The sequence below is a fragment of the Pristiophorus japonicus genome, chromosome 19 (assembly GCF_044704955.1).
Source record: "Pristiophorus japonicus isolate sPriJap1 chromosome 19, sPriJap1.hap1, whole genome shotgun sequence".
NCBI classification, from domain to species: domain Eukaryota; kingdom Metazoa; phylum Chordata; class Chondrichthyes; family Pristiophoridae; genus Pristiophorus; species Pristiophorus japonicus.
Window position 1 is genome coordinate 72,566,035 of NC_091995.1, and position 25,770 is coordinate 72,591,804.

The 25,770-nt window shown below is 45.0% G+C and overlaps 1 protein-coding gene across 1 annotated transcript in view; it reads right to left on the reverse strand.

Annotated features, from left to right (window-relative positions):
- Window positions 1-25,770, reverse strand: part of ift56 (intraflagellar transport 56) — an 87,211-nt gene that overhangs the window by 32,513 nt on the left and 28,928 nt on the right. Inside the window, exons 8-10 of the mRNA XM_070861592.1 lie at window positions 22,696-22,770; window positions 6,206-6,308; window positions 2,572-2,627 (exon numbers count right to left, since the gene is read on the reverse strand). Coding sequence (XP_070717693.1) covers window positions 2,572-2,627; window positions 6,206-6,308; window positions 22,696-22,770 — 234 coding nt within the window. The remainder of the gene's footprint in view (window positions 1-2,571; window positions 2,628-6,205; window positions 6,309-22,695; window positions 22,771-25,770) is intronic.

The window sequence follows — 25,770 nt, forward strand, 5'->3', positions numbered from 1 at the left end:
CCACCCCTGAGTTAATGTCCAGGCCTGGCCCAGAGGGACAGAAGCAGCTTTCCCATCACTCAAACAAAGCATGGACCTTTGAGTAGAAACAAAATGATGTGTTCAGGCACATTTTGTACTTTTATATACACACACACACACACACAGGCTGGTCTTTTATTGTTATGATTTTGTAACAGCGGAGGCATTAAAACATCAAAGAAATTTTCTGTTTTGTGACTTCATAAAATATTGTGGAGAAGGTAAAGCTGAAGTACAACAGACGGTGAAAATCTGGGCCTAGGAATTGGGTCCCGTCCCGTTTGGGGACGGTAACCCTCGCGGGGCGGGACTTCCTGCGCCTGGTGCAGGAGTCCCGCCCCGTGACCTAAATTGGGGTCACCGCTCCAGAGAGGAAGTGGAGCGCAATGTTGTGCGCTCCACATCCATGGGCGTGATCGGGGTCGCTATGCATAGGTCTGACGCGTTTCATGGCCCTGCCCCTCCCGTTAAAGGGGAGGGATACTACGAGCTCGGCAGGCCTTGTGATGGGCCTCCACTTGGCCACCAGGGATTGGGGCGCCATGGCGGCAGCCTGGCACCGAGATGGAGTGCCGGGCTGCACGATCGCGGCACGGGCCCCGCGAAATCAGCGGACAATGGCGGCCCGCGGCGCAGTGCGGCTCCTCTTTAACTTTCGCCCAGCTCGCGACCTGCAAGGCTGGCACTGACTTTGCCCGCGGCAGTCTCACAGGACACTGGCCAACTGCCGCCACGGTGCTGAAAGGGGTATGCTGTCATCGCCGGAGCTGGGCCGCACTCCGCCCGCGGGGCAAAAGTTAAAGAGGTGGCGCAGTGCGCCGCCATTTTTTCCATCCCACTCACCGGTTGGGCTGTTGTCCACTGATTTCGCGGGGTCCGTGCCGCAATTGTGGGGGTGCGGTGCTACTGAATCGCACATCCGCTAACTCTCGCGTAATTTAGCGGGAGCCGGTAGCGCGTGCCCCCCCCCCCCCCAAGATGAAAACACTTTTGCGCTCTGTTAGCGCTCCCCGGAGGCCAATAGGCCAATTTCGGCCCCCTGATCACTGGAGGCACAGTAAATAGCTCACTTGCAGCCTCTAGTGTCACTGAGATGGTACTGCAGCAGTGCAATCTGGCTGTGAAATTTAGTTGGCAATACATAGAAACATGGAAAACATAGAAAATAGGTGCAGGAGTAGGCCATTCGGCCCTTCGAGCCTGCACCACTATTCAATAAGATCATGGCTGATCATTCCTTCAGTACCCTTTCCTGCTTTCTCTCCATACCCCTTGATCTCTTTAGCTCTAACTCTCTTGAATATATCCAATGAACTGGCATCAACAACTCTCTGCGGCAGGGAATTCCACAGGTTAACAACTCTCTGAGTGAAGAAGTTTCTCCTCATCTGTCTAGGACTTGAGCTCTAAAATTCCCTCCCTAAACCGCTCCTTCTCCCTCTCTCGCCTCCTTTGAATCATTCATTTAAACCTACCTCTTTGACCAAGCTTTTGGTCAGCTATCCCAACATCACCTTATGTGGCTCGGTGTCAAATTTTGTCTGACAACGCTCCTGTGAAGTGCCTTGTGCCTGTGATAGGGGGAGTGGATGTTTAAGGTGGTGGATGAGCTACACATTAAACAGACTGCTTTCCTGGATGGTGCTGAGCTTCTTGAGTGTTGTTACAGCTGTACCCATCCAAGCAAGTGGAGAGTATTCCATCACACTCCTGACTTGTGCCTTGTAAATGGTGAAGAAGCTTTGGGGAGTCAGGAGTTGAGCCAATTGCCGCAGAATACCCAGCCTCTGACCTGTTATGTGACTGGTCCAGTTGAGTTTCTGGTCAATGGTGATCCCCAGGATGTTGATGGTGGGGATTTGGCGATGGTAATGCCGTTGAACATCACAGGGAGATGGTTTAGCTCCCTTGTTGGAGTCCTTGCCTCGCCATTGAGTGACAGATTATATGATTCAATGAATAGGGGTGGGAATATTCACCAATGTAAATCCAGGACTGAGAGCTTTTTACAGTCTGCAATAGGCGGAATTTGATAAAGCTTGAAAGGACAAAACCCGCCTAAAATGCATTTTGCTTACTGTGAGTGGATAATATTTGCTTTTATTTGAATAAAAATTAGGACAGTTCCAGCCAGTGACCAAAATATAGGTCTTTACTGGTATAGTAGGTGATGAGAGTATACAGCAAGGTCAGGCCAGGAACAGGAGAAATCATCCTAAAATACTGTGTCAATTTTATTCCAGCACCCTCTCTAACTCGGGTATCAAGGCAGAAGTAAGGAGATGTTTGGATGTCAGGATGTCAGCTGTTCAACAACAGAGCTTTTTCAAACACTCAATCATTATATAAACAATCCAAAATTTGCACATCATTAAAATGAACAAAATGCTTCAGACTTACTAACCAAGCACGTTCACAATGCAAACATTCCACGAGCCTCAGCACTCGCGGCTGTCCAGTCACCGATCATTAGCACATGCCCTACAAACACTCCCGTGGTGCTGCTCCTAAGCTGGCTGTACCGCACAAAGACTCGGAAGATCTGCCTACCTGAGGTGTTGTTGGCTCCAGGTCTTTGATAAGATTATAGGCTTCCTGCACATCGTCTGTAACAAATTATCTGAGTATTAGCAAAGTGAGGTGGTTACAGGTAAACAGACAAATCACAAAGGTGGAATAGAAAACATAAAAAACAAAGAAAATAGGTGCAGTAGTAGGTCATTCGGCTCTTCGAGCCTGCACCACCATTCAATAAGATCATAGCTGATCATTCCCCCTTTCCTGCTTTCTCTCCATAACCCTTGATCCCCTTAGCCATAAGGGCCATATCTAACTCCTTCTTGAATATATCCAATGAACTGGCATCAACAACTCTCTGCGGCAGGGAATTTCACAGGTTAACAACTCTCTGAGTGAAGAAGTTTCTCCTCATCTCAGTCCAAAATGGCCTACCCCTTATCCTAAGACTGTGTCCCCTGGTTCTGAACTTCCCCAACATCGGGAATATTCTACCCGCATCTAACCTGTCCAGTCCCATCAGAATCTTATATGTTTCTATGAGATCCCCTCTCATCCTTCTAAACTCCAATGTATAAAGGCCCAGTTGATCCAGTCTCTCCTCATATGTCAGTCCTGCCATCCCATGAATCAGTCTGGTGAACCTTCGCTGCACTCCCTCAATAGCAAGAACGTCCTTCCTCAGATTAGGAGACCAAAACTGCATACAATATTCCAGGCCTCACCAAGGCCCTGTACAACTGCAGTAAGACCTCCCTGCTCCTATACTCAAATCTCCTAGCTATGAAGGCCAACATACCATTTGCCTTCTTCACTGCCTGCTGTACCTGTATGCCAACTTTCAATGACTGATGAACCATGACACCCAGGTCTCGTTGCACCTCCCCTTTTCCTAATCTGCCGCCATTCAGATAATATTCTGTCTTCGTGTTTTTTCCCCCAAAGTGGATAACCTCATATTTATACACATTATACTGCATCTGCCATGCATTTGCCCACTCACCTAACCTGTCCAAGTCACCCTGCAGCCTCCTAGCGTCCCCCTCACAGCTCACACTGCCACCCAGTTTAGTGTCATCTGCAAACTCAGAGATATTACACTCAATTCCTTCATCCAAATCATTGATGTATATTGTAAATTGTAATATATTGTAAATTGCAATTGTAAATAAAAGCAGAAAATGCCCAACTGGCACAGCAAGTGGTCAGTTTGCATCAGAGAGAAAGTCCAGGCTATCTTTTTGTCGGGGTATGACTTTGGAACTGAAGCTTATGGATTCCCCAAATATACCATTGCTTTACAGTGGCTCAGTGGGCAGCAATCTCGCCTCTGAGCATGTGGTTTCAAGTCCCACTCCAGAGACTTGAGCACAAAATCCCAGTGCAGTACTGAGGGAGTGCTGCACTGTCGGAGGTGCCGTCTTTCAGATGAGACGATAAAACAGTGCCCTCTCAGGTGGACGTTAGAGATCCTACGGCACTATTTCAAAGATGATCAGGGGATTCTCCCCGGTGTCCTGGCCAATATTTATCCATCAATCAACATCACTTAAAAAGAGATTATCAGGGCATTGTCACATTGCTTGCTGTGCGCAAAATGGCTGCCGTGTTTCCTACATTACAACAGTGGCTGCACTTCATTGGCTGTAAAGCGCTTTGGGACATTCGGTGGTCGTGATAGGTGCAAGTCTTCCTTTCTTTACCTTTCCTGACTCGAGTGTTAATTTTCAGCAGTAAGATCTTGACTAGGGACTCAGTTGCTCAAAAAGCTTCAGAACGCAGCGTTGTCGAAAGAACACAGGGCAGGGAATCTCCTTTCCCCATCAGCATTTAAAAGGGTTTGCGGAACAGCTTTGCCCATTTGTCACGTTCTTTCTCAAACTTTTAATCCGTTTTACACGGCTTCACTCACCAAGTGCTGATTGAAAACTAGCAGTTGGACCAGCGATCTGATTGGTCTATTAGGTGACAATGGGCCAAACAGATTGCATTAAAAAACAATGGGGTAGGACTGTCTACTCAAAATGGACAGACAGACAAAATATAACTTGCATATTGTAATGTATTTGCTTCATGGGTTCTTTGCTTCAGAAACACATTGCTATTAAGAACTAGTTGATTTATTAGGAAAAGGTTTAACAATCACACAGTTCTGACAAAGGGTCATCGACCTGAAACATTAACTATGTTTCTCTCACCACAGATGCTGCCAGACCCACTGAGATTTCCAGCATTTTCTGTTTTTATTACACATTACTAGTTTATCCACCAGGCTCACAACCACCTGCCTCATGGACCCCCTGAACCCAACTGGCCGGGGTTTTATTGAGTCTTGTGAGCATCACGTGACTGGTTAAGCCACTCACAACTGAACAGCTCTACGCACCTGTGAGCATACTCGTAGGTACATACTTTACACATATAATATAAAAATGGACTCCAGGAATGCTTCCAAAAATAATTCAACTGTGAAGTCAGCTGGAGTCACAGCGCACTAGGCACACGCAGCTTCCGGGCATTGCAACTCCAGCTGAACTCCAGGCTTCAATTCGTTATGGTAGCATTTCTAGAGTCCTGTTTTATCTTTTTATATTTTGAGGAGATAGGGCCTGATTTTCACACTTGTCCTTTTCAGGACCCCCCCTCCCACCCCTGCCCCCCAAGACTGGCGGCATTGATCCTTCTCAAGAGAAAGATAAGCCTCTCGAGGGGATTCCTCCATACTATCCTTTAAACAATAACAACTTCCATTTATATAGCACCTTTAACGCAGCAAAACGTTTCAAGGCGCTTTATAGGAGCGATTATCAAACAGAATTTGACACCGAGCCACAGAAGGAGATATTAGGACAGGTGGCTAAAAACTTGATCAAAGAGGTAGGTTTTAAGGAGTGTGTGAAAGGAAGAGAAAGAGGCAGAGAGGTTTAGACAGGGAATTCCAGAGCTTGGGGCCTAAGCAGCTGATGGCACGGCCACCGATGGTGAAGCGATGAAAATCGGAGATGCAGAACTGGAGAAGCTCAGAGATCTCGTGGGGTTGTAGGGCTGGAGGAGATTACAGAGATTGGGAGGGGCGAGGCCATGGAGGGATTTGAACTCAAGGATGAGAATTTTAAAACCAAGGCATTGGACCGGGAGCCAAAGGAGGTCAGTCAGCACAGCGGGTGATGGGTGAACGCGACTTTGTGCGAGTTAGGTTACGGGCAGCAAAGTTTTGGATGAGTTCAAGTTTATGAAGGATGAAGGATGGGAGGCTGGCCAGGAGAGCGATGGAACAGTCAAGTCTAGAGGTAACAAAGGCATTGAAAAAGGTTTCAGCAGCAAATGAGCTAAGGGAGGGTCAGAGAACAAGCAATGTTATGGAGATGAAAGAAGGTGGTCTTGGTGATAGAAAGTATATGTGGTCGGAAGCTCATCTCAGGGTCAAATAGGACGGCAAAAGAAAATGTTCCATGGTGCATTATGGAGACGTGGGACAGTGGGGGGGGGTGGTAAAGAGAAAATAAAATAATAGGTCTGGATAAGGCAATGAAAGCCAAGGCATGCGGAAGATATTAGAAAGGTTATTTGAAATCTTGGTCAAAAAAGGTGGGCTGACGGACAGAGAATCTAGAACTATAGCATCGACAGAGTGTTTGCTATCTACATTCGGTGGCATAGTACCTACCTTGTCGGAGGTAATAGATGACTAGGTTGAGCCTGGCTTCGGGGATGACATCAATAAGCGGCGGGAGGACCTGCAGGGCTCCCTCCCCACCCCGGAACACCACCTGAAGAGGGCGGGAGGGACACAGCGACATGACATTGACATTTGTTGCACTAGAACAACTCACATTCTCACTGCAGGCCTTTAATCTCAGGTTATCTGATTTCGAACAAGGACAGTTTTGTTTCTCTCAGCTTCCTGCTGTTAATATGGTGAGCTCAGCCACTCAGCACCAGACTTACAACCCGTGAACGGACAGAGATGCAAAAGGCACAGCTTCTTTCCATATAGTGCCCAATGGCAAATTAGATGGCAACATATTCATTTTCTACCATTGTCCCAGCTCGCTTACTAAAGTTGTAGGGTCCAGAGCTACAACATCCCCACGATTATAACATTTAGAGGTTGCCTCAAGGGGATCTGACTAAAACTCCCAACTGTGTACAGTTGGAATATTGAATGAAATCCTGGACGTCTGCCCTCCAAAAGGATACTGATGCATTGATGCGTTCAAGAAAGATCATCAAGGATTATTCCTAGACTTGTCAGCCGTGGCTCAGTGGGTAGCACTCTCTCCTGAGTCAGAAGGTTGTGGGTTCAAGTCCCATTTCAGAGACTTAAACACAAAAATCCAGACTGACACTCAGTGCAGTGCTGAGAGAGTGCTGCACTGTCGGAGGTGCCATCTTTTGGATGAGACGTTAAACCGAGGCCCAGTCTGCTCTCTCAGGTGGACGTAAAAGATCACATGGCACTATTTCGTAGAAGAGCAGAAGAGTTCTCCCCGGTGCCCTGGTCAATACTTATCCTTCAATCAACATTTAAAAAAAATTATCTGGTCATTATCACATTGCTGTTTGTGGGAGCTTGCTGTGCACAAATTGGCTGCTGCGTTTCCTACATTACAACAGTGACTGCACTTCAAAAAGTACTTCATTGGCTGTAAAGGGATTTGGGTGTCCGGTGTTGGTGGTGAAAGGCGCTATAGAAATGCAAATCTTTCTTTTTCTTAAGAGTTCTACGGTTACAAAGAGGCAGTTCCAAAGATGAACTTAGTTCAATTGCAGAAAAGAAGATGAAGCGGGAACGTGACCCAGCTCTTTAAATACCAAGAGGGACTGACAATGTAGATGCAAGGCTACCAATTCAGACTGAGCACAGAGCTAGAGGTCAAGTGAGAGACTAGGGAGTAGAAGAATTCTATCCCTCCCGTGTAGGAATGGGAAAGGCTCCCAGCATAAGCACCTGTGCTGATTCATTCCTTCAAAAAGGAAGTGGGATTGGGATTGGCAGTTATAGCGATCAGTGTAGAATTATCCCAATATTAGGCTGGCCAAAATCCATTTAACTGTATATAAACAAGCAATTCAATGTGTCAGTTATAATATTTTTGATATGTTATATAAAACAAATAGGCAGAAATTTGTGTGACACAATAGATCGAGATAGATACATAGAATTAGAAATTTACAGCACATTTGGCCCACTGTGTCCGTGCCGGCCGACAAAGAGCTAACCAGCCTAATCCAACTTTCCAGCTCTTGGTCTGCAGTCCTGTAGGTTACGGTACTTCAAGTGCATATCCAAGTAATTTTTAAATGCGTTGAGGGTTTCTGCCTCTATCACCCTTTCAGGCAGTGAGTTCCAGACCCCCACCACCCTCTGGGTGAAAGAAGTTCTCCTCAATTCCCCTCTAAACCTTCTACCAATTATTTTAAATCTATGCCCCCTGGTTATTGACCTCTCTGTCAAGGGAAATAGGTCCTTCCGATCCACTCTATCCAGGCCCCTCATAATTATATACACCTCAATAAGATCTCCCATTCAGCCTCCTCTGTTCCAATGCAAACAATCCCAGCCCATCCAATCTTTACATGGTGCTAATTAAACAATGTTTAGTGTTGGCCTTATATATATTTTCAGGCCACTGAGGTAGGATGAGGATGGTAAGAAAAGGGTTACATTGATTTATTTTTATCTTCATTTCTTTATATTAACTTTTAGCTTTTACTGAGTTTCTGTTAGAAGGACAGTAGAAATTGAGACAGAATTGCACAAACATAGAACAGGCAGAGACTATCTTTAGCTGATACGAGATTCAACAGCAACAAACAGACTTCCGTTGTTATAGATAGACAGATTGGCTGCTTCTATTCCCATATAGCTTTCAGCTTTGCTGAGAAAAATGATATCTCAAGAATCTTTAACTGACCTTGGAAGGACCTATGTCCCTTAGCAGAGGGGTCAATATCCAGGGAGTATAGATTTAAAGTAATTGGTAGAAGGTTTAGAGGGGAGTTGAGGAGAACTTTTTTCACCCAGAGGGTGGTGGGGGTCTGGAACTCACTGCCTGAAAGGGTGGTAGATGCAGAAACCCTCACCACATTTAAAAAGTACTTGGATATGCACTTGAAGTGCCGTAACCTACAGGGCTACGGATCAAGAGCTGGAAAGTGGGATTAGGCTGGGTAGCTCTTTTTCAGCCGGCGCGGACACGATGAGCCAAATGGCATCGTTCTGTGCCATAAGTTTCTATGATTTTATGACCTTATACTTAATGGTACTGGACTAGAGGTCATGAACTCAATTCCCACCATGGCAAGTGGTGAAACTGAAACATAGAAACATAGAAAATAGGTGCAGAGGAGGCCATTCGACCCTTCGAGCCTGCACCGCCATTCAATAAGATTATGGCTGATCATTCCCACAGTACCCCTTTCCTGCTTTCTCCCCATACCCCTTGATCTCTTTAGCTGTAAGAGCCATATCTAACTTCCTCTTGAATATAACCAATGAACTGGCATCAACAACTCTCTGCGGCAGGGAATTCCACAGGTTAACAACTCTCTGAGTGAAGAAGTTTCTCCTCATCTCAGTCCTAAATGGCCTACCTCTTATCCTAAGACTATGACCCCTGGTTCTGGACTTCCCAACATCGGGAACATTCTTCCCGCATTTAACCCGTCTAGTCCCATCAGAATCTTATACGTTTCTATGGGATCCCCTCTCATCCTTCTAAACTCCAGTGAATAAAGGCCAAGTTGATCCAGTCTCTCCTCATATGTCAGTCCAGTGAACCTTCGCTGCACTCTCTCAATAGCAAGAATGTCTTTCCTCGGATTAGGAGACCAAAGCTGCACGCAATATTCCAGGTGAGGCCTCACCAAGGCCCTGTACAACTGCAGTAAGACCTCCCTTCTCCTATACTCAAATCCCCTCGCTATGAAGGCCAACATACCATTTGCCTTCTTCACCGCCTGCTGTATCTGCATGCCAACTTTCAATGACTGATGAACCATGACACCCAGGTCTCGTTGCACCTCCCCTTTTCCTAATCTGCCGCTATTCAGATAATATTCTGCCTTCGTGTTTTGCCCCCAAAATGGATAACCTCACATTTATACACATTATACTGCATCTGCCATGCATTTGGCCACTCACTTAACCTGTCCAAGTCACCCTGCAGCCTCTTAGTGTCCTCCTCACAGCTCACACTGCCACCCAATTTAGTGTGATCTGCAAACTTGGAGATATTACACTCAATTCCTTCATCTAAATTGTTAATGTATATTGTAAAGAGCTGGGGTCCCAGCACTGAGCCCTGGGGCACTCCACTAATCACTGCCTGCCATTCTGAAAAGGATCAGTTTATCCAGACTCTCTGCTTCCTGTCTGCCAACCAGTTCTCTATCCACGTCAGTACATTACCCCCAATACCATGCGCTTTGATTTTGCACACCAATCTCTTGTGCGGGACCTTGTCAAAAGCCTTTTGAAAGTCCAAATACACCACAACCACCGGTTCTCCCTTGTCCTCTCTGCTAGTTACATCCTCAAAAAATTCCAGAAGATTCGTCAAACATGATTTCCCTTTCATAAATCCATGCTGACTTGGACCGATCCTGTCATTGCTTTCCCAATGCGCTGCTATTTCATCCTTAATGATTGATTCCAACATTTTCCCCACTACTGATGTCAGGCTAACCGGTTTATAATTATCTGTTTTCTCTCTCCCTCCTTTTTAAAAAAGTGGTGTTACATTAGCTACCTTCCAGTCCATAGGAACTGATCCAGAGTCAATAGACTGTTGGAAAATGATCACCAATGCATCCACTATTTCTAGGGCCACTTCCTTCAGTACTCTGGGATGCAGACTATCAGGCCCCGGGGATTTATCAGCCTTCAATCCCATCAATCTCCCTAACACAATTTCCCGCCTAATAAGGATATCCTTCAGTTCCTCCTTCTCACTAGACCCACTGTCCCCTAGTACATCCGGAAGGTTATTTGTGTCTTCCTTCGTTGAGACAGAACCTAAGTATTTGTTCAATTGGTCTGCCATTTCTTTGTTCCCCGTTATAAATTCACTTGAATCGGACTGCAAGGGACCTACGTTTGTCTTCACTAATCTTTTTCTCTTCACATATTTATAGAAGCTTTTGCAGTCAGTTTTTATGTTCCCAGCAAGCTTCCTCTCGTATTCTATTTTCCCCCTCTTAATTAAACCCTTAGTCCTCCTCTGTTGAATTCTAAATTTCTCCCAGTCCTCAGGTTTGTTGCTTTTTTTTAGCCAATTTATATGCCTCTTCCTTGGCTTTAACACTATCCTTAATTTCCCTTGTTAGCCACGGTTGCGCCACCTTCCCCGTTTTATTTTTACTCCAGACAGGGATTGTGGAAGAAAGAATCTATGAATCCATGGCTTATAGAAGAGGGAAGGGTTAAATTCTTTTTACTTGCTATGCTTTTTAAAATAATAAGACTAGAAAAATAGCCACGCTTTTTAGCCTTGAAACTTAGAGATGCAATTAGGTGACCATCTGGTATTAAAAGGGAGTCTCCTTTCAACTTTGCTTATCAGACTGTGAACAGAGAGAAACTATGCAAGGATAGATAGAGTGTGTACCTTCCGAGACGACCTTTGTACTCGCGGGACTAATGAATAAGATTCCTTTTTTATTTCTGTATTCAATTTCTGTATAAAGATAAGTGCAATTTGCTTGTACGACAGAGTTCTGCCTTGGTACGGTCCAAGCAAGCTCTCCAAGATATCTTGCTTTTAAAATAAATTCTTTCTCTCGAAGTGAAATTCTGAAAGTCTCCGCCTGAGTTGATTTAAGCTAAATTTCCTCGACAGATTCTGGCGTAGTCGGCAGGATCTCTAAAAAAAAAAAACGAGATCCAAAAGAACTGAATTTAAATTCTAAAGAAAAGAGGAATTTTTAAGGACCTTCCTAGCTGAAAGGAGGAAGGTGCCTAGGCCGTCCTAGCTGAAAGGGGGACGGGCCGCCGAGATCCCCGAGAGGGTGAGGCATAAGGTAGCTACCGCTAAGAAGCTAAATTAACAAAAAGGCGAAAGGAGACCCCGAGCTGAGCAGAAAAGAGAACACCGGTGAGCGCTTTGTAAATTATTGTATATTTTGTAGGATTGTCCTAACTCTCATTCCAGAAAAGATCGCGAGACGTTGCACCCGGAAGAATGGGAAACGGCTCTATTCGAGCAGGGCGCTCGCACCCAGTTCCTAGAAAAGGAAAGAAGGACGACCTCTCGACTGAAAGAATGAAAGTACATCCTAAGACTGAGAAAAGAATCCGTAAGGTAGTAAAGCAACGAGAGAAGGTAGGAGATCCCATTGTGCCGCCCGGCTCGCCGGCGGACACTGTAATTAAAGAAACAGGAGACGACAGATACGCGGTAACGTTTAGTAGTGATTTGTACGGTTGGTCTGATGGGGATTGGCCATATGGAGGAAGTTTAAAATTGTCCTTAATTGAGGAATGGAGACAGACCACCAAAGATGGGGCGGGGGACCCCACTTGGGATAAAGATTATATGGAGAATTGTTTTAAAAAATGGACAGAGGTGGCAAAGAGGCACCAGCCCCTAAAAATAAAAAGAAAGAGGAGGAGGGTAAGGAGAAGCCCCCTCCCTCTTACAGCCTCCCGAGTGCCCCGGTTTTGACCGCTTCCCCTGTCAGCTTATACCCCCGTCTTCCAACCACCAAGCCGGATAATTGGCAGGAGATTATAGAAATAGTGGCCGCTCAGCTGGATCAGGCCTCTAGGCGACGAGTAAATCCACAAAACCCACTAGAAAATGAAAATGGAGACGGGGGGAGGAGTCGTGGATGATAGCTCAACCCCTGCCCCAGGAATGAATACCAGGAATACCATAAGACAGGCCGATTCCACCACTACCCCACGGTGCAAGCCCCCCGTGTAATGATCGGAACAACGGCTGTTCTAAAGCCCTGGACACCGGGGGAAGCTCGGGATATGATATCAGCCGCCCCTAATCCTGTTAAGAAGCCAGTAGCCTTTCACAACTGGCTTGAGCAAACCTGTACCATTTATAACCCCCTTCCCGGAGATGTGAAATTATTACTGCAGGCAGCATATGGGTCCTCTTGGCAAGGGGTAAAAGATATGTTCCCTATACCCGCCGGCGAAAATGGAGATTGGCGGGAAAACAATGACATAGAAGGAAATGAGTCCCGGGAACATTGGTTACAGCACCGGGGCAAGGATGCCATATTAAAGGGAGCTAAAAAACATGAGGATATAGGGGAAGTCACCCGCTGCTTGCAGAAAGCAGAAGAATCAATGATAGATTTTGCAGGCAGATGGAAAAATAGTTGGGACGAGCATGCAGGAATACCAATGGATCAAAATGAACCTTTGGCAGTACAGACTTTGTTGAATTGCATGTTGCCACAACAAGCAAGAACACACAAAATAAAGGTTTTGGACTGGCAAGGAAAAAGTTGGAAAGAGACAGTTACAGTACTGGCTAACATGGATAGAGAGGGACTATTTACCTATAAGGAAAACAAGGCTAAAACAGCAGGTCAGTACTATCAGCAAAAAGGAAGAGGACAAACGCAGAATAATAGAGGAGGATATGGGGGACGAGGACGAGGACGAGGACGAGGGAGAGAACAGTGGCTCCAAAGAGACCGCTCCCAAGATGAGTGTAGAAATTGCGGAAGAAAAGGGCATTGGGCTTGCGATTGCAGGTGCCCCCCGAAACAGGGTGGGGGATTGCAAGGGGGTTTCCCCGAACCTCCACCTCCCTTGGCCCCTCAGTTTTCGTTCTCGAACCCCAACCCGCACCAATCAGCATAGGGATGCCCCGGAGGCTTAGTGGTACAGGCGCCAGCTCTCCGCCTATCAGCGGACATAGAAGAAAACCCTCTGGCAGTAGTAAAAGTAGGAGACACTTATGTGAATTTCCTGGTGGATACCGGTGCTACTATGTCTTCTGTACCATCCTCTGTGGGATTACCTGTAAGCAACACCACCGTCTTAAGTGTGGGTGTGGCCGGTATCCCCATGAAAGAATTTTTATCTGATTGATAATTGAAGGACAATCAGTTAATGATGAGACTTTGATAGTCTCTAAAACAACGCCGCTCCCTTTATTAGGAAGACAGACTTTGTGCAAACTAGGAGCCACAATTTATTGCACAAAGGAAGGAATGTTCATGGAGCTCCCTCCAAATAAAATCCATCAGTTCTTTGATGGGATTAAAGAAGAGAAAAGGGAGGATAACAAAGAAAAGGCTGCCCTCTATTGTTGGCAATTGAATGGCAACTTCTATTCCCCCTTGATAAATGAAGTTATACAAAACTTAAAAGCTAAATTTGACTCTAATACTGAAGAATTGATGTATATATTTTTGAGAAGCTTTGAGGCAGTTCAGCTTCACTGGACAGCCTGGTACACTCGACAAAAAGCTGAAACTTACCAGTGTTTGGTACAATCCTTTTTAAATAGAGAAGAAATAGTAGAAGCTACGCCCCGCATTTATTTTGGACCAGAAGGATTGGGGGTAGCCGTGGATTTGACACCCTTATAGCAACAGCGGTTTAGAGAAGCGAACTCGACACCCCATCTGACATTGGCTGTAAAACCGCCAGCGAAACCTAACGATTTGGGTCCGATGATTGTAGGAATAGAAAAAGAAAAACAGCAACAAGGCTATCAACCTTGGGCAGTAATAAACTTACAAAATGTTCAGATAGACTTTGTCAACCACAACAGGGGGATTCTCTAGTGGAAAGGTAAAAATCATGCCTCCACTTTTGAAAAACAGCAACCCCCGGAACAACCAAGCCCTAAGCTGCCAATGGCATTGAATCAAGTACCTTCTGAACTTTGGGCAAAGCATAAGAATCATATTGGGCAAGTACATTCTGCAGTACCCCATCGGGTACAATTGATAAAAAACGCCGTGTTACCAAGCATTAGGCAGTACAGACTGCCTCCAGAGGCAGAAAATAGGATAGAGCCAGTCATTTCTGCATTATTGGAACAAGGAGTTTTAGAAAAGACACAGAGCCCGTGTAACACTCCGATACTGCCCATACCAAAGGTTAATATGCCGAATGAATGGAGATTTGTGCAAGATCTGAGAGCTATAAATAAGATAGTCGTCCCTATCACCCCTGTGGTACCGGACACCAACATTATACTATCTGCTATCCCACCAACAGCAACTGTCTTTACTGTGGTAGATCTGTGTTCAGCTTTTTTCTCTATCCCGTTAAATCAAGAAAGTCAGTATCTGTTTGCTTTCACCCACAAGAAGCAGCAGTACACATGGACCAGGTTGCCCCAAGGATACACCGAAAGCCCCGCAGTATATGCAGCAGCAGTAAAAAGAGACCTCGAAGACTGTTCATTATCAGACCAGTCTGTGCTGTTGCAGTATGCGGACGATTTGCTTGTGGCTTCCAGCCACGGATACAGGTGCATGCAAGATTCCCTGAAACTGTTACAGCACCTATGTGAAAGAGGGCACCGAGTGTCGTTACAGAAGTTACAATTTTGTCAGACTCAAGTCCAGTACCTGGGTTTTCACATATCTAAAGGGCAGAGGCAGCTAGGACCAGAAAGAATTCAGACAATTCGAAGGGCCACCATACCAAAGACAAAGAAAGATATCTTGTCATTTTTAGGGATGGTTGGGTACTGTAGACAATGGATCCCCGATTATCGAGAATGGGATGCGGTCCTAAGATCAGCTGCCCTGAATGATGCCCCACCCAAGGTGGAGTGGACCCCAGAGAGAGAGGAAGCATTTAAACAGTTAAAGAAAGCTATTACTAATGCTCCGGCGTTGGGACTACCGAATTATGGTAAACCTTTTCAGATGTATGTGAATGAGAAAGAAGGATTTGCAACAGCAGTACTAACCCAAGAACATGGAGGGGGAAATAGACCAGTTGCTTATTATTCGGTTTTGCTGCCTCCAGTAGTAAGAGGAATGCCAGCATGTCTACGTGCTGTAGCTGCTACTGCGATCATGGTGGAGAAGTCGGTATCTATTGTTTTGGATCATCCATGTACTGTCATTACAGCCCATGCTGTGTTATTACTTTTGAATTCAGCTGCCACGCAACACTTTACAGCGTCTCGAAGAACAGGTTATGAAGTATTACTGCTGTCACACCCTAACTATACCTTTCGACGTACACCGGTAGTGAACCCAGCCACCTTTCTTCCTACTAAAGAAGTAGAGGATCCAGACCAGCATGATTGTCTATTAACGGTGGAATTAGCCGCCTTACCAAGACCAGATTTGTTCACAGAGCCCATGGACAATCCTGATCTTATTCTCTATACGGATGGATCATCAGATAGGCCGTCGGATGATTTGCTTTTGGCAGGCTATGCTGTTGTAAATCCCTACGAAACTGTCGAAGCATTTGCCCTGCCTCCTGGAACCTCGGCTCAGGCTGCTGAATTGTTTGCCCTCACTAGAGCTTGTATAATAGCTAAAGATCATACTGCTAATATCTATACTGATTCTAGATATGCATTCGGTGTGGACCATGATTTTGGACAACTGTGGAAAAACAGAGGCTTTATCACCTCTGGTGGAAAGCATATTAAGCACTCTCAAATGGTGCTTAATCTATTAGCCGCCATTCAGTTGCCAAGTAAGGTAGCCGTTATCAAATGTGCAGCTCACACAACCAGTGAGGATGGAGTATCAGTAGGAAATAGGAGGGCTGACAAAGCAGCCAAACAGGCCGCTTCGGCACCGGCAGACTGCCTTCAAGCAGTCTCAGTCTCCCCTCCACAGGTACTTGACATTATCTCCAAATTTGCGGATGACACTAAGTTGGGTGGCAGTGTGAGCTGCAAGGAGGATTCTATGAGGCTGCAGAGCGACTTGGATAGGTTAGGTGAGTGGGCAAATGCATGGCAGATGAAGTATAATGTGGATAAATGTGAGGTTATCCACTTTGGTGGTAAAAACAGAGAGACAGACTATTATCTGAATGGTGACAGGTTAGGAAAAGGGCAGGTGCAAAGAGACCTGGGTGTCATGGTACATCAGTCATTGAAGGTTGGCATGCAGGTACAGCAGGCGGTTAAGAAAGCAAATGGCATGTTGGCCTTCATAGCGAGGGGATTTGAGTACAAGGGCAGGGAGGTGTTGCTACAATTGTACAGGGCCTTGGTGAGGCCACACCTGGAGTATTGTGTACAGTTTTGGTCTCCTAATCTGAGGAAGGACATTCTTGCTATTGAGGGAGTGCAGCGAAGGTTCACCAGACTGATTCCCGGGATGGCGGGACTGACCTATCAAGAAAGACTGGATCAACTGGGCTTGTATTCACTGGAGTTCAGAAGAATGAGAGGGGACCTCATAGAAACGTTTAAAATTCTGACGGGGTTAGACAGGTTAGATGCAGGAAGAATGTTCCCAATGTTGGGGAAGTCCAGAACCAGGGGTCACAGTCTAAGGATAAGGGGGAAGCCATTTAGGACCGAGATGAGGAGGAATTTCTTCACCCAGAGAGTGGTGAACCTGTGGAATTCTCTACCACAGAAAGTTGTTGAGGCCAATTCACTAAATATATTCAAAAAGGAGTTAGATGAAGTCCTTACTACTAGGGGAATCAAGGGGTATGGTGAGAAAGCAGGAATGGGGTACTGAAGTTGCATGTTCAGCCATGAACTCATTGAATGGCGGTGCAGGCTAGAAGGGCCGAATGGCCTACTCCTGCACCTATTTTCTATGTTTCTAACAACTTAAAACAGCCCAACAAGAAGTTACCATGCAGGAAGGAAGAACTTGGAAAAACCAGGGTTGTTTTAAAAAAAACGACATTTGGTATCACCCTGATGGGCGAACTGTTTGCCCTAGATCTCTATTTTTGCCCCTGTCTCGCCTAGCACACGGTCAGGCTCACATGGGAAAAAGAGGGATGATACATGCTATTAATGCACAGTGGTATGCACCAAGAATAACAGTAGTAATTGAGAAAGTTGCTAGGACATGCCAAATTTGTCAACAAAATAACAGAGGTAAAACACCTGCTGGATATGATCATCTACCCCAGCCAAGTATGCCCTTTGAAAATTTGCAAATTGACTTTGTCCACATGCCTCCAGTATCAGGTCTTAAGTATCTATTAGTCATAGTAGATATGTTCACAAGGTGGGTAGAAGTGTACGCCACTAGGAAAGACGATGCTCGAACAGTAGTAAAAATTCTATTTAAAGAAATAGTACCAAGATATGGGATACCTATGGGAATCAACAGTGACAGGGGAACCCACTTCACTGGAAAAATAGTGCAAAACCTTGCAGAAGCGTTAGGGTTCCAGTAGAAGTTACATATACCATATCAGCCACAGTCCTCGGGAATGGTAGAAAGAGTAAATGGGATAATAAAATCTACCCTTACCAAGGTATGTCAGGAGACTGGACTGAAGTGGCCAGAAGCCTTACCATTAGTATTGTCTGCAATGAGAAACCAGAAAAACCGAAACACTGATTTGACACCACATGAAGCCTTATTGGGAAGACCAATGCCTACTGGCGTAAAACCACCACTGGCAGATGAAAAAATAGCATTAATTTGGAATGATGAAAAATCACTGAAGTATGCTCAGGCCATGTGTGAAATAGCAAGAAGTCTGCATGAACAAATAAAGCAGACACAGGTGCCCCCGTCGGAAGGAAATATGCACCTTTCAGACCTGGAGATCAAGTGTTAGTAAAAACATTAAATAAAGAATCTTTTTCTCCTAGGTGGAAAGGACCGTATCAGATCATTCTCACAACACGAACCGCTTTGAAGTTGGAAAAGCACCCGAACTGGGTGCATGCAACCCGCTGTAAATATTATTTCCCCGACGAATTACAGCCGAAGGAAAAGGCATTGAACCAGGACGTACTACGGTCGCCCGACTAAGAAAACAGCCATTTTCTCGCTGAAAGAACTGTTCCTGCTCTTGCATTAAATATTTGAACTTTAAATAATTGCCCAAAAATTCACGGACGAATGTCAGAGCTCATTTGTGTGCCAGTTTGGGCCTTTATTATTTGGGTCACTGTTACTATCGTGTGGACGTGTTATTATTGTAACGACTTATTTCAAGAGTGGTATAGAAAGAAACAAGAAAGGGAAGATGGGAAGGGACTCTTGGAAAAATTATAAATGGGCGATAGGTATACTGATCATTTTGGCAATAGGGAACTCCCGGCAGGAGGAAGAAGTCCTAAAAGAAGGAAGAGTATGGAAGGGAAATATGGTATGGGAAAGAAGTAATAGTATAAGGCAGCAAGGCAATTTTTTATGCCCAGCAGGCCAAAGTTGTAAAGTAGGGAATTTTATGGCACGATGTGAGGCATGTGGAATGAAGGAGGAAAGAGGAGAATTCCAGTTTATATTGGGGAAAGGGTATCAGTTGTTCATAGAATTCCAGGCCGATGTGTGGATGAAGTGTACCCAGAGCACAGGGAGAAACAAGAGATGGATGTACATAGGAGGGCCGGACGAGAGAAAAGACTTCCTCCGTTATTCATTTACGGGAATGGTAGATGGGCAGCGGATGTTGTGCATGAATAACACCCCGGTGAATGGGGGAGACCTATTCGTGGTAAAATGGTCAGTAAAAGAATCCAGGCACCCAGACGACCGGGACCCGGGACATCTAAAAAGGATACTGACCACTTGCATCCCAGTGGTAAGATCCCCAGGTGTATTAAATCTAACAATACGAATTAAATATCCCCCAAAGAAAGAAGATGGTTGCCACACAACCAGTGTTAAGGTATCTTTTGAAAAAGAAAGACCCCAAAGAAAGAAACGGGATGTATTAGAGACTGTGTTAGGTGGAGTGGGAGCAGGAATAGGAGCATTGAACTCCATGGATATCGAGACCCTACAAAATAAAATCCAGGCCGTCGGAGGACTGGTAGGGGAAGATATAAAAATGAGAAATGCCTGGGATGAAGGATTACAGCAATTACAGATATCAGGTTACGTCATAAATGAAATGACCTGGCAACAGAATGAAGGGATAGAGAAGGAAATAGAGAACCTAATGAAAGAACAACAGGGAGTAAACAAGTACACCCATTGCCTGTTTAAAGAAATGATCAGACAGCTATTAAGAGCCGAGTTAGAAAGGAAGATATTATCCTTCCATGCTAACACATGGGAAAGGCTGCTGGAAATTAACAAAAGAGATAAGCTTCTTAATTTAACCATTAACCCTCAAAAAAGATATACCAGTTGTAATTCAAAAAGATGTAACGTTACTGTGGAGATAGTAAGTATGACACGAAAAGAAACTTGGTGCCAGTTCCAAGTAATGCCCCAGCTGTTTGGACAGAACTTCTGGTACCCAGAATTTAAACGAGATTGGGTCGATGAGAAGAATATGACACATCACCAGAGGGGATGTGCTAGGTGGCCATTCGGAATGGTATGTCCCTATCGGACTGCCATACACGAACCATGCTCACTGCAGCACTCCATTGGAGTATGTAAATGGGAATTAAAGCTAACCAATGACACTGATATAACGGAAATAGGACAGAATGAGATCTGTGTGACAGGAACTAAACCTGTCTATCTGGATGGAATTTTGTATAAACCCCCCATTAATAAATGCGTGAGAAGAGTCTACACCCTGTATGATCCTGAAGTAAAAAGAACTTATACCTTTGGGCAGTGGCAAAATGTAGAAAAATATCTATCTATGCACAAGATTGAACCCTGATCCCCTGTAATTAATCTGACCAGACTGCACAATTTGATACGGAATGACAAGCAAATTGAGGAAGCTCTGTCGAAGCAAGGCAGGGACATCCACCAGTTTAGAGTCGAAATGAGTTACGAGAAGGGACAGCTAGTGAGAATCGCAGATGAAGTCACCTCTTTGACAATACACCACTGGTGGGATGTGTTTACCGGATGGTCCCCGAAAGCTACAGCAGTACTGAAGCTTGCTATACACCCCATAGTAATCGTAGGTGTGGTTATGCTTGTATTATTAATAATCCTTTGCGGAATGTGGATAAAATTAAAAAATGTAATTAGTCAAGTAATAGGCCTGATCTCCGAAATAGAAAGAAAAGGTATATACATGAAAGGAAGGTTAAGTCGCTTAGAGGAAAAGGTTGATGAAGATGATTATCTCCAAATGCGACCCTATCCGGAAGGGTATAAACCCCCTTTTGCTAAAGAAGAAAATATAGGAAATTGTGTTGATCTAAAAAAAAAATAAAAAGATCAACAAGGAGGGAATCCATGGCTTATAGAAGAGGGAAGGGTTAAATTCTTTTTACTTGCTATGCTTTTTAAAATAATAAGACTAGAAAAATAGCCACGCTTTTTAGCCCTGAAACTTAGAGATGCAATTAGGTGACCATCTGGTATTAAAAGGGAGTCTCCTTTCAACTTTGCTTATCAGACTGTGAACAGAGAGAAACTATGCAAGGATAGATAGAGTGTGTACCTTCCGAGACGACCTTTGTACTCGCGGGACTAATGAATAAGATTCCTTTTTTATTTCTGTATTCAATTTCTGTATAAAGATAAGTGCAATTTGCTTGTACGACAGAGTTCTGCCTTGGTACGGTCCAAGCAAGCTCTCCAAGATATCTTGCTTTTAAAATAAATTCTTTCTCTCGAAGTGAAATTCTGAAAGTCTCCGCCTGAGTTGATTTAAGCTAAATTTCCTCGACGAGGATGTACAATTGCTGAAGTTCATTCATGTGATCTTTAAATGTTTGCCATTGCTTATCCACCATCAACCCTTGAAGTATCCTTTGCCAGTCTATTCTAGCCAATTTACGCATCATTCCGTTGAGGGTACCTTTCGTTAGGTTCAGCACCCTAGTTTCCGAATTAACTGTGTCACTCTCCATCTTAATAAAGAATTCTACCATATTATGGTCACTCTTCCCCAAGGGGCCTCGCACAACAAGATTGCTAATTAGTCCCTTCTCATTATACATCACCCAGTCTAGGATGGCCAGCTCTCTAGTTGGTTCCTCGACTTATTGGTCTAGAAAACCATCCCCAATACACTCCAGGAAATCCTCCTCCACCGCATTGCTACCACCTTGGTTAGCCCAATCAATATGTAGATTAAAGTCGCCCATGATAACTGCTGTATCTTTATTGCACACATCCCTTATTTCTTGTTTGATGCTGTCCCCAACCTCACTACTACTGTTTGGTGGTGTGTACACAACTCCGACTCGCGTTTTCTGCCCTTTGGTATTCCGCAGCTCCACCCATACTGATTCCACATCATCCAAACTAATGTCACTCCTTACTATTGCATTAATTTCCTCTTTAACCAGCAATGCCACCCTGCCTCCTCTCTGTCTATCCTTCCTAAATGTTGAATACCCCTGGATGTTGAGTTCCCAGCCTTGGTCACCCTGGAGTCATGTCTCCGTGATGCCAATTATATCATATTCGTTAACTGCTATCCTCGCAGTTAATTCGTCCACCTTATTCCGAATACTCCTCGCATTGAGGCACAGAGCCTTCAGGCTTGACTTTTTAAACACACTTTGTCCCTTTAGAATTTTGCTGTAATGTGGCCCTTTTTGTTTTTTGCCTTGGGTTTCTCTGCCCTCCACTTTTACTATTCTCCTTTCTATCTTTTGCTTCTGCCTCCATTTTATTTCCCTGTGTCTCCCTGCATATGTTCCCATCCCCCTGCCAGGTCAGTTTAACTCCTCCCCAACAGCACTAGTAAACACTTCCCCTAGGACATTGGTTCCGGTCCTGCCCAGGTGCAGACCGTCCGGTTTGTACTGGTCCCACCTCCCCCAGAACCGGTTCCAATGTCCCAGGAATTTGAATCCCTCCCTTCTGCACCACCCCTCATTCCATGTATTCATCTGAGCTATCCTGCGATTCCTACTCTGACTAGCACGTGGCACTGGTAGCAATCCTGAATTCAATAAATTTGGTAGTTTGTGGGCTGGTACCACAAAATGAAATGAAAGTTGTAGAAACTCCACTGCTTCACTACTGTCCTACACGTGATTCTGGTCCCACACAGTGTGGTTGATTTTCAATGCCAGCAGGGCAATAAATATTGCCTTGACCCGCGTCTCCTGAACAAATATTTTAAAAAGAACATTTACGAACCTGGCAGGGAGCGGTTTAAGTACGTACCAGGTTATGCTTAATGAGCTCCTTCGCAAAATCAAACACAGGAGAGGCAATGTCCATCAAATTTTTCAGCTCTGCCTGGGGAAGAAACACAAAACCCATAAAAAACAAAGGTTAAAACTCAGAGAGTTGTAATCGTTTACTAATTTGGTCATGCCATTGCTGACACATTTTGTTGAAGCTTTGTATCTGCAGGCAACGTCAGTAAATCCAGTGTCTGGATGTCAGCTCAGCGGTGGCACTCTCACCTCTCTCTTAGGAGGTGGGTTCCAGCTCCATTCCAGGTCTTGACCACATAATCTAGGCTAACACTCAGGTCTGTACTGAGAGAGTGCTCCATTGTCAGATGCTCTTTATGCGTCAGACCTTAAACAACAAGTGTGAGGAGCTCATGGATTTCTTTATCACTAAGACAGACCCATCTGCTCAGCTGCTAACCTTGCCCACCAACCCAATCCTTCCCCCTCCGGGTCATCGCCACCCTGCACCTGTGTCTTTCTCTATTTTCCCGCACACCCTCCAAACTCATTTTGTTCATAAGACATACCCCCTACTTCCTTGACCCTATTCCCATAAGTGCAAATCACCCAAATTTCTTTCCTGACCCCAGTGCTAGTTGACTTTGTAAATGGTTCCCTCTCCTCAGATTCTGTCTCGATCCCTTTCAAAACCACCATCAACACCACCTCAAAAAATCCACCCTTGACCTCAACAACTTCCGCCCCATCTCCAAACTCCCTTTCCTCTCCAAAGTCCTTGAATATGCTGGTCATTTCCCAGATCTGTGGCAAATCGGCCTTTCCAGCTAATGCCTCCCAGGCTCAATCAGAATACTTATAATCTCAGCATCCGCTTCAGCACGAGCTGAGCTTCCGGCTTCATATCCTCTCCATCATCAAGATCACCTACTTCCACCTCAGTAACGTCACTTGCTTCCGCCCCTACCTCAAAGAAGAGCAGGGGAGTTATCCCCAGTGTTCTGGCCAATATTTATCCCTCAATCAACATCACTAAAACAGATTATCTGGTCATTATCACATTGTTGTTTGTGGGAGCTTGCTGTGCGCAAATTGGCTGCTGCATTTCCTACATTACAACAGTGACTGCACTTCAAAAAGTTATTCATTGGCTGTAAAGCAGTTTGGGACATCCAGTGGTCGTGAAAGGCGCTATATAAATGTGAGTCTTCCTTTCTATCCCGCACCAAGTACGGCTCAGATTCGCCCCAGTCTTCGTTGTCCGACACTGGCTCCTGTTCCACCAATTCTCAATCTGTTTAAATCTGTTTAAATCTCTTCATGACCTCTCCCCACTCCAGCCCTACAACCCTCCCCTCCCACAAACTCGCTGCTCCTCTGACTTTGGCCTTTGTCATAAGGTGGGAAAATGGTCTCCTAAGCTTGAAGTCCAAGATATTGGGTGGCGAGTCTGAACTCATCAGGAAGATTCCCACTGCCTGAGCCATCCTGGGAATCTTGATGGGGGTAATTTTCAACTGATTTCAATGGAAAGCAAAATCAGGCAGGGCGTATAAAGGGCAGCAGAACCGATACGGCCAGCATTATGCCCCCAACGAAATGGAAAGTTAAACCCCCCACCAATGTCAACCAAGAACATTTAAAAATCACCTTTGCACCTGGGCAGCCTGACATGAGCGAGGCCGAGTTTAAGCGTGCTAAACATTTAACATTAGATTTGTGGCTGGTGCAGTTGGTTACAGACCAGTTGGTTCTGCTGTAAATTCAGCAGTAATGGGCTGCAAATGGCCCCATTATATACACAGCTTGTTTCCCCCAGGGACTTTGATTAAATTATAACAAAAAAAGACTTGCATTTCTATAGCGCCTTTCTCAACTTCAGGACGTCCCAAAGTGCTTTACAGCAAATGAAGTACTTTTGAATTGTAGTCACTGCTATAGTGTAGAAAACACGCAGACAATTTGCACACAGTAAGGTCCCATAAATAGCAATGTGATAATAACCAGATTATTTGTTTTTAGGTGTTGATTGAGGGATATTGGCCAGGACACTGGGTTCTGATGAAGGGTCATCGACCTGAAACGTTAACTCTGTTTCTCTCTCCACAGATGCTGCCTGACCTACTGAGTATTTCCAGCATTTTCTGTTTTTATCTACTGGGAAAACTCCCTTGTTCTTCTTCTTCATGGGATCTTTTATGTCTATCTGAGAGGGCAGACAGAGCCTCGGTTTAACATCTCATCCGAAAGACGGCACCTCCGACAGTGCAGTGCTCCCTCAGTAGTGGAGTGTCAGCCTAGATTGTGCTCAAGTTCCTGGAGTGAGACTTGAACCCACAACTCCTGACCCAGAGGAGCGCATGCTACCCATTGAGCCACGGCTGACATCTGGGTGCCTTAAAGGGTCTTAAAATCTTATCAATGTCAAAAAATATGTTTTCACAAGATAATTACAGATTATTCTTCAGCTCATTTTAATTCATCCACCAGAAAGCCCCTACAGTACTGTCCCCCTTACCATATTCAATTTAAAAAAAATTATTAGTTCCTGCGATGTGGGCATCGCTGGCAAGGCCAGCATTTATTACCCGTCCCTAATTGCCCTTGAGAAGATGTTGGTGAGCTGCCTTCTTGAACCACTGCAGTCTATGTGGTGAAGGTACCCTCATAGTGCTGTTAGGGAGGGAGTTCCAGGATTTTGACCCAGTGACGATGAAGGAACGGTGATATATTTCCAAGTCAGGATGGTGTGTGATTTGGAGGGGAACTTGGAGGTGATGGAATTCCCATGTGCCTGCTGCCCTTGTCCTTCTAGGTAGAGGTCGCAGGTTTGGGAGGTGATGTCGAAGGAGCCTTGGCAAGTTGCTGCCGTGCCTTTGTAGATGGTACACACTGCAGCCAGTTAGACGGTGGTGGAGGGAGTGAATGTTGAAGGTGGAGGATTGGTCCTTAAATGATCCCAACTGATTGCCCTCCACTACTCTTTCTGGGAGTCCATGTGGAGCACTGTGTGCGTGAAGAAGAACGCCTTAATATCTGATCTAAATATGCCTTTCACTTGTTTGAACAGTGGCTTCTTATCCTACTCTCGCAGTTTATT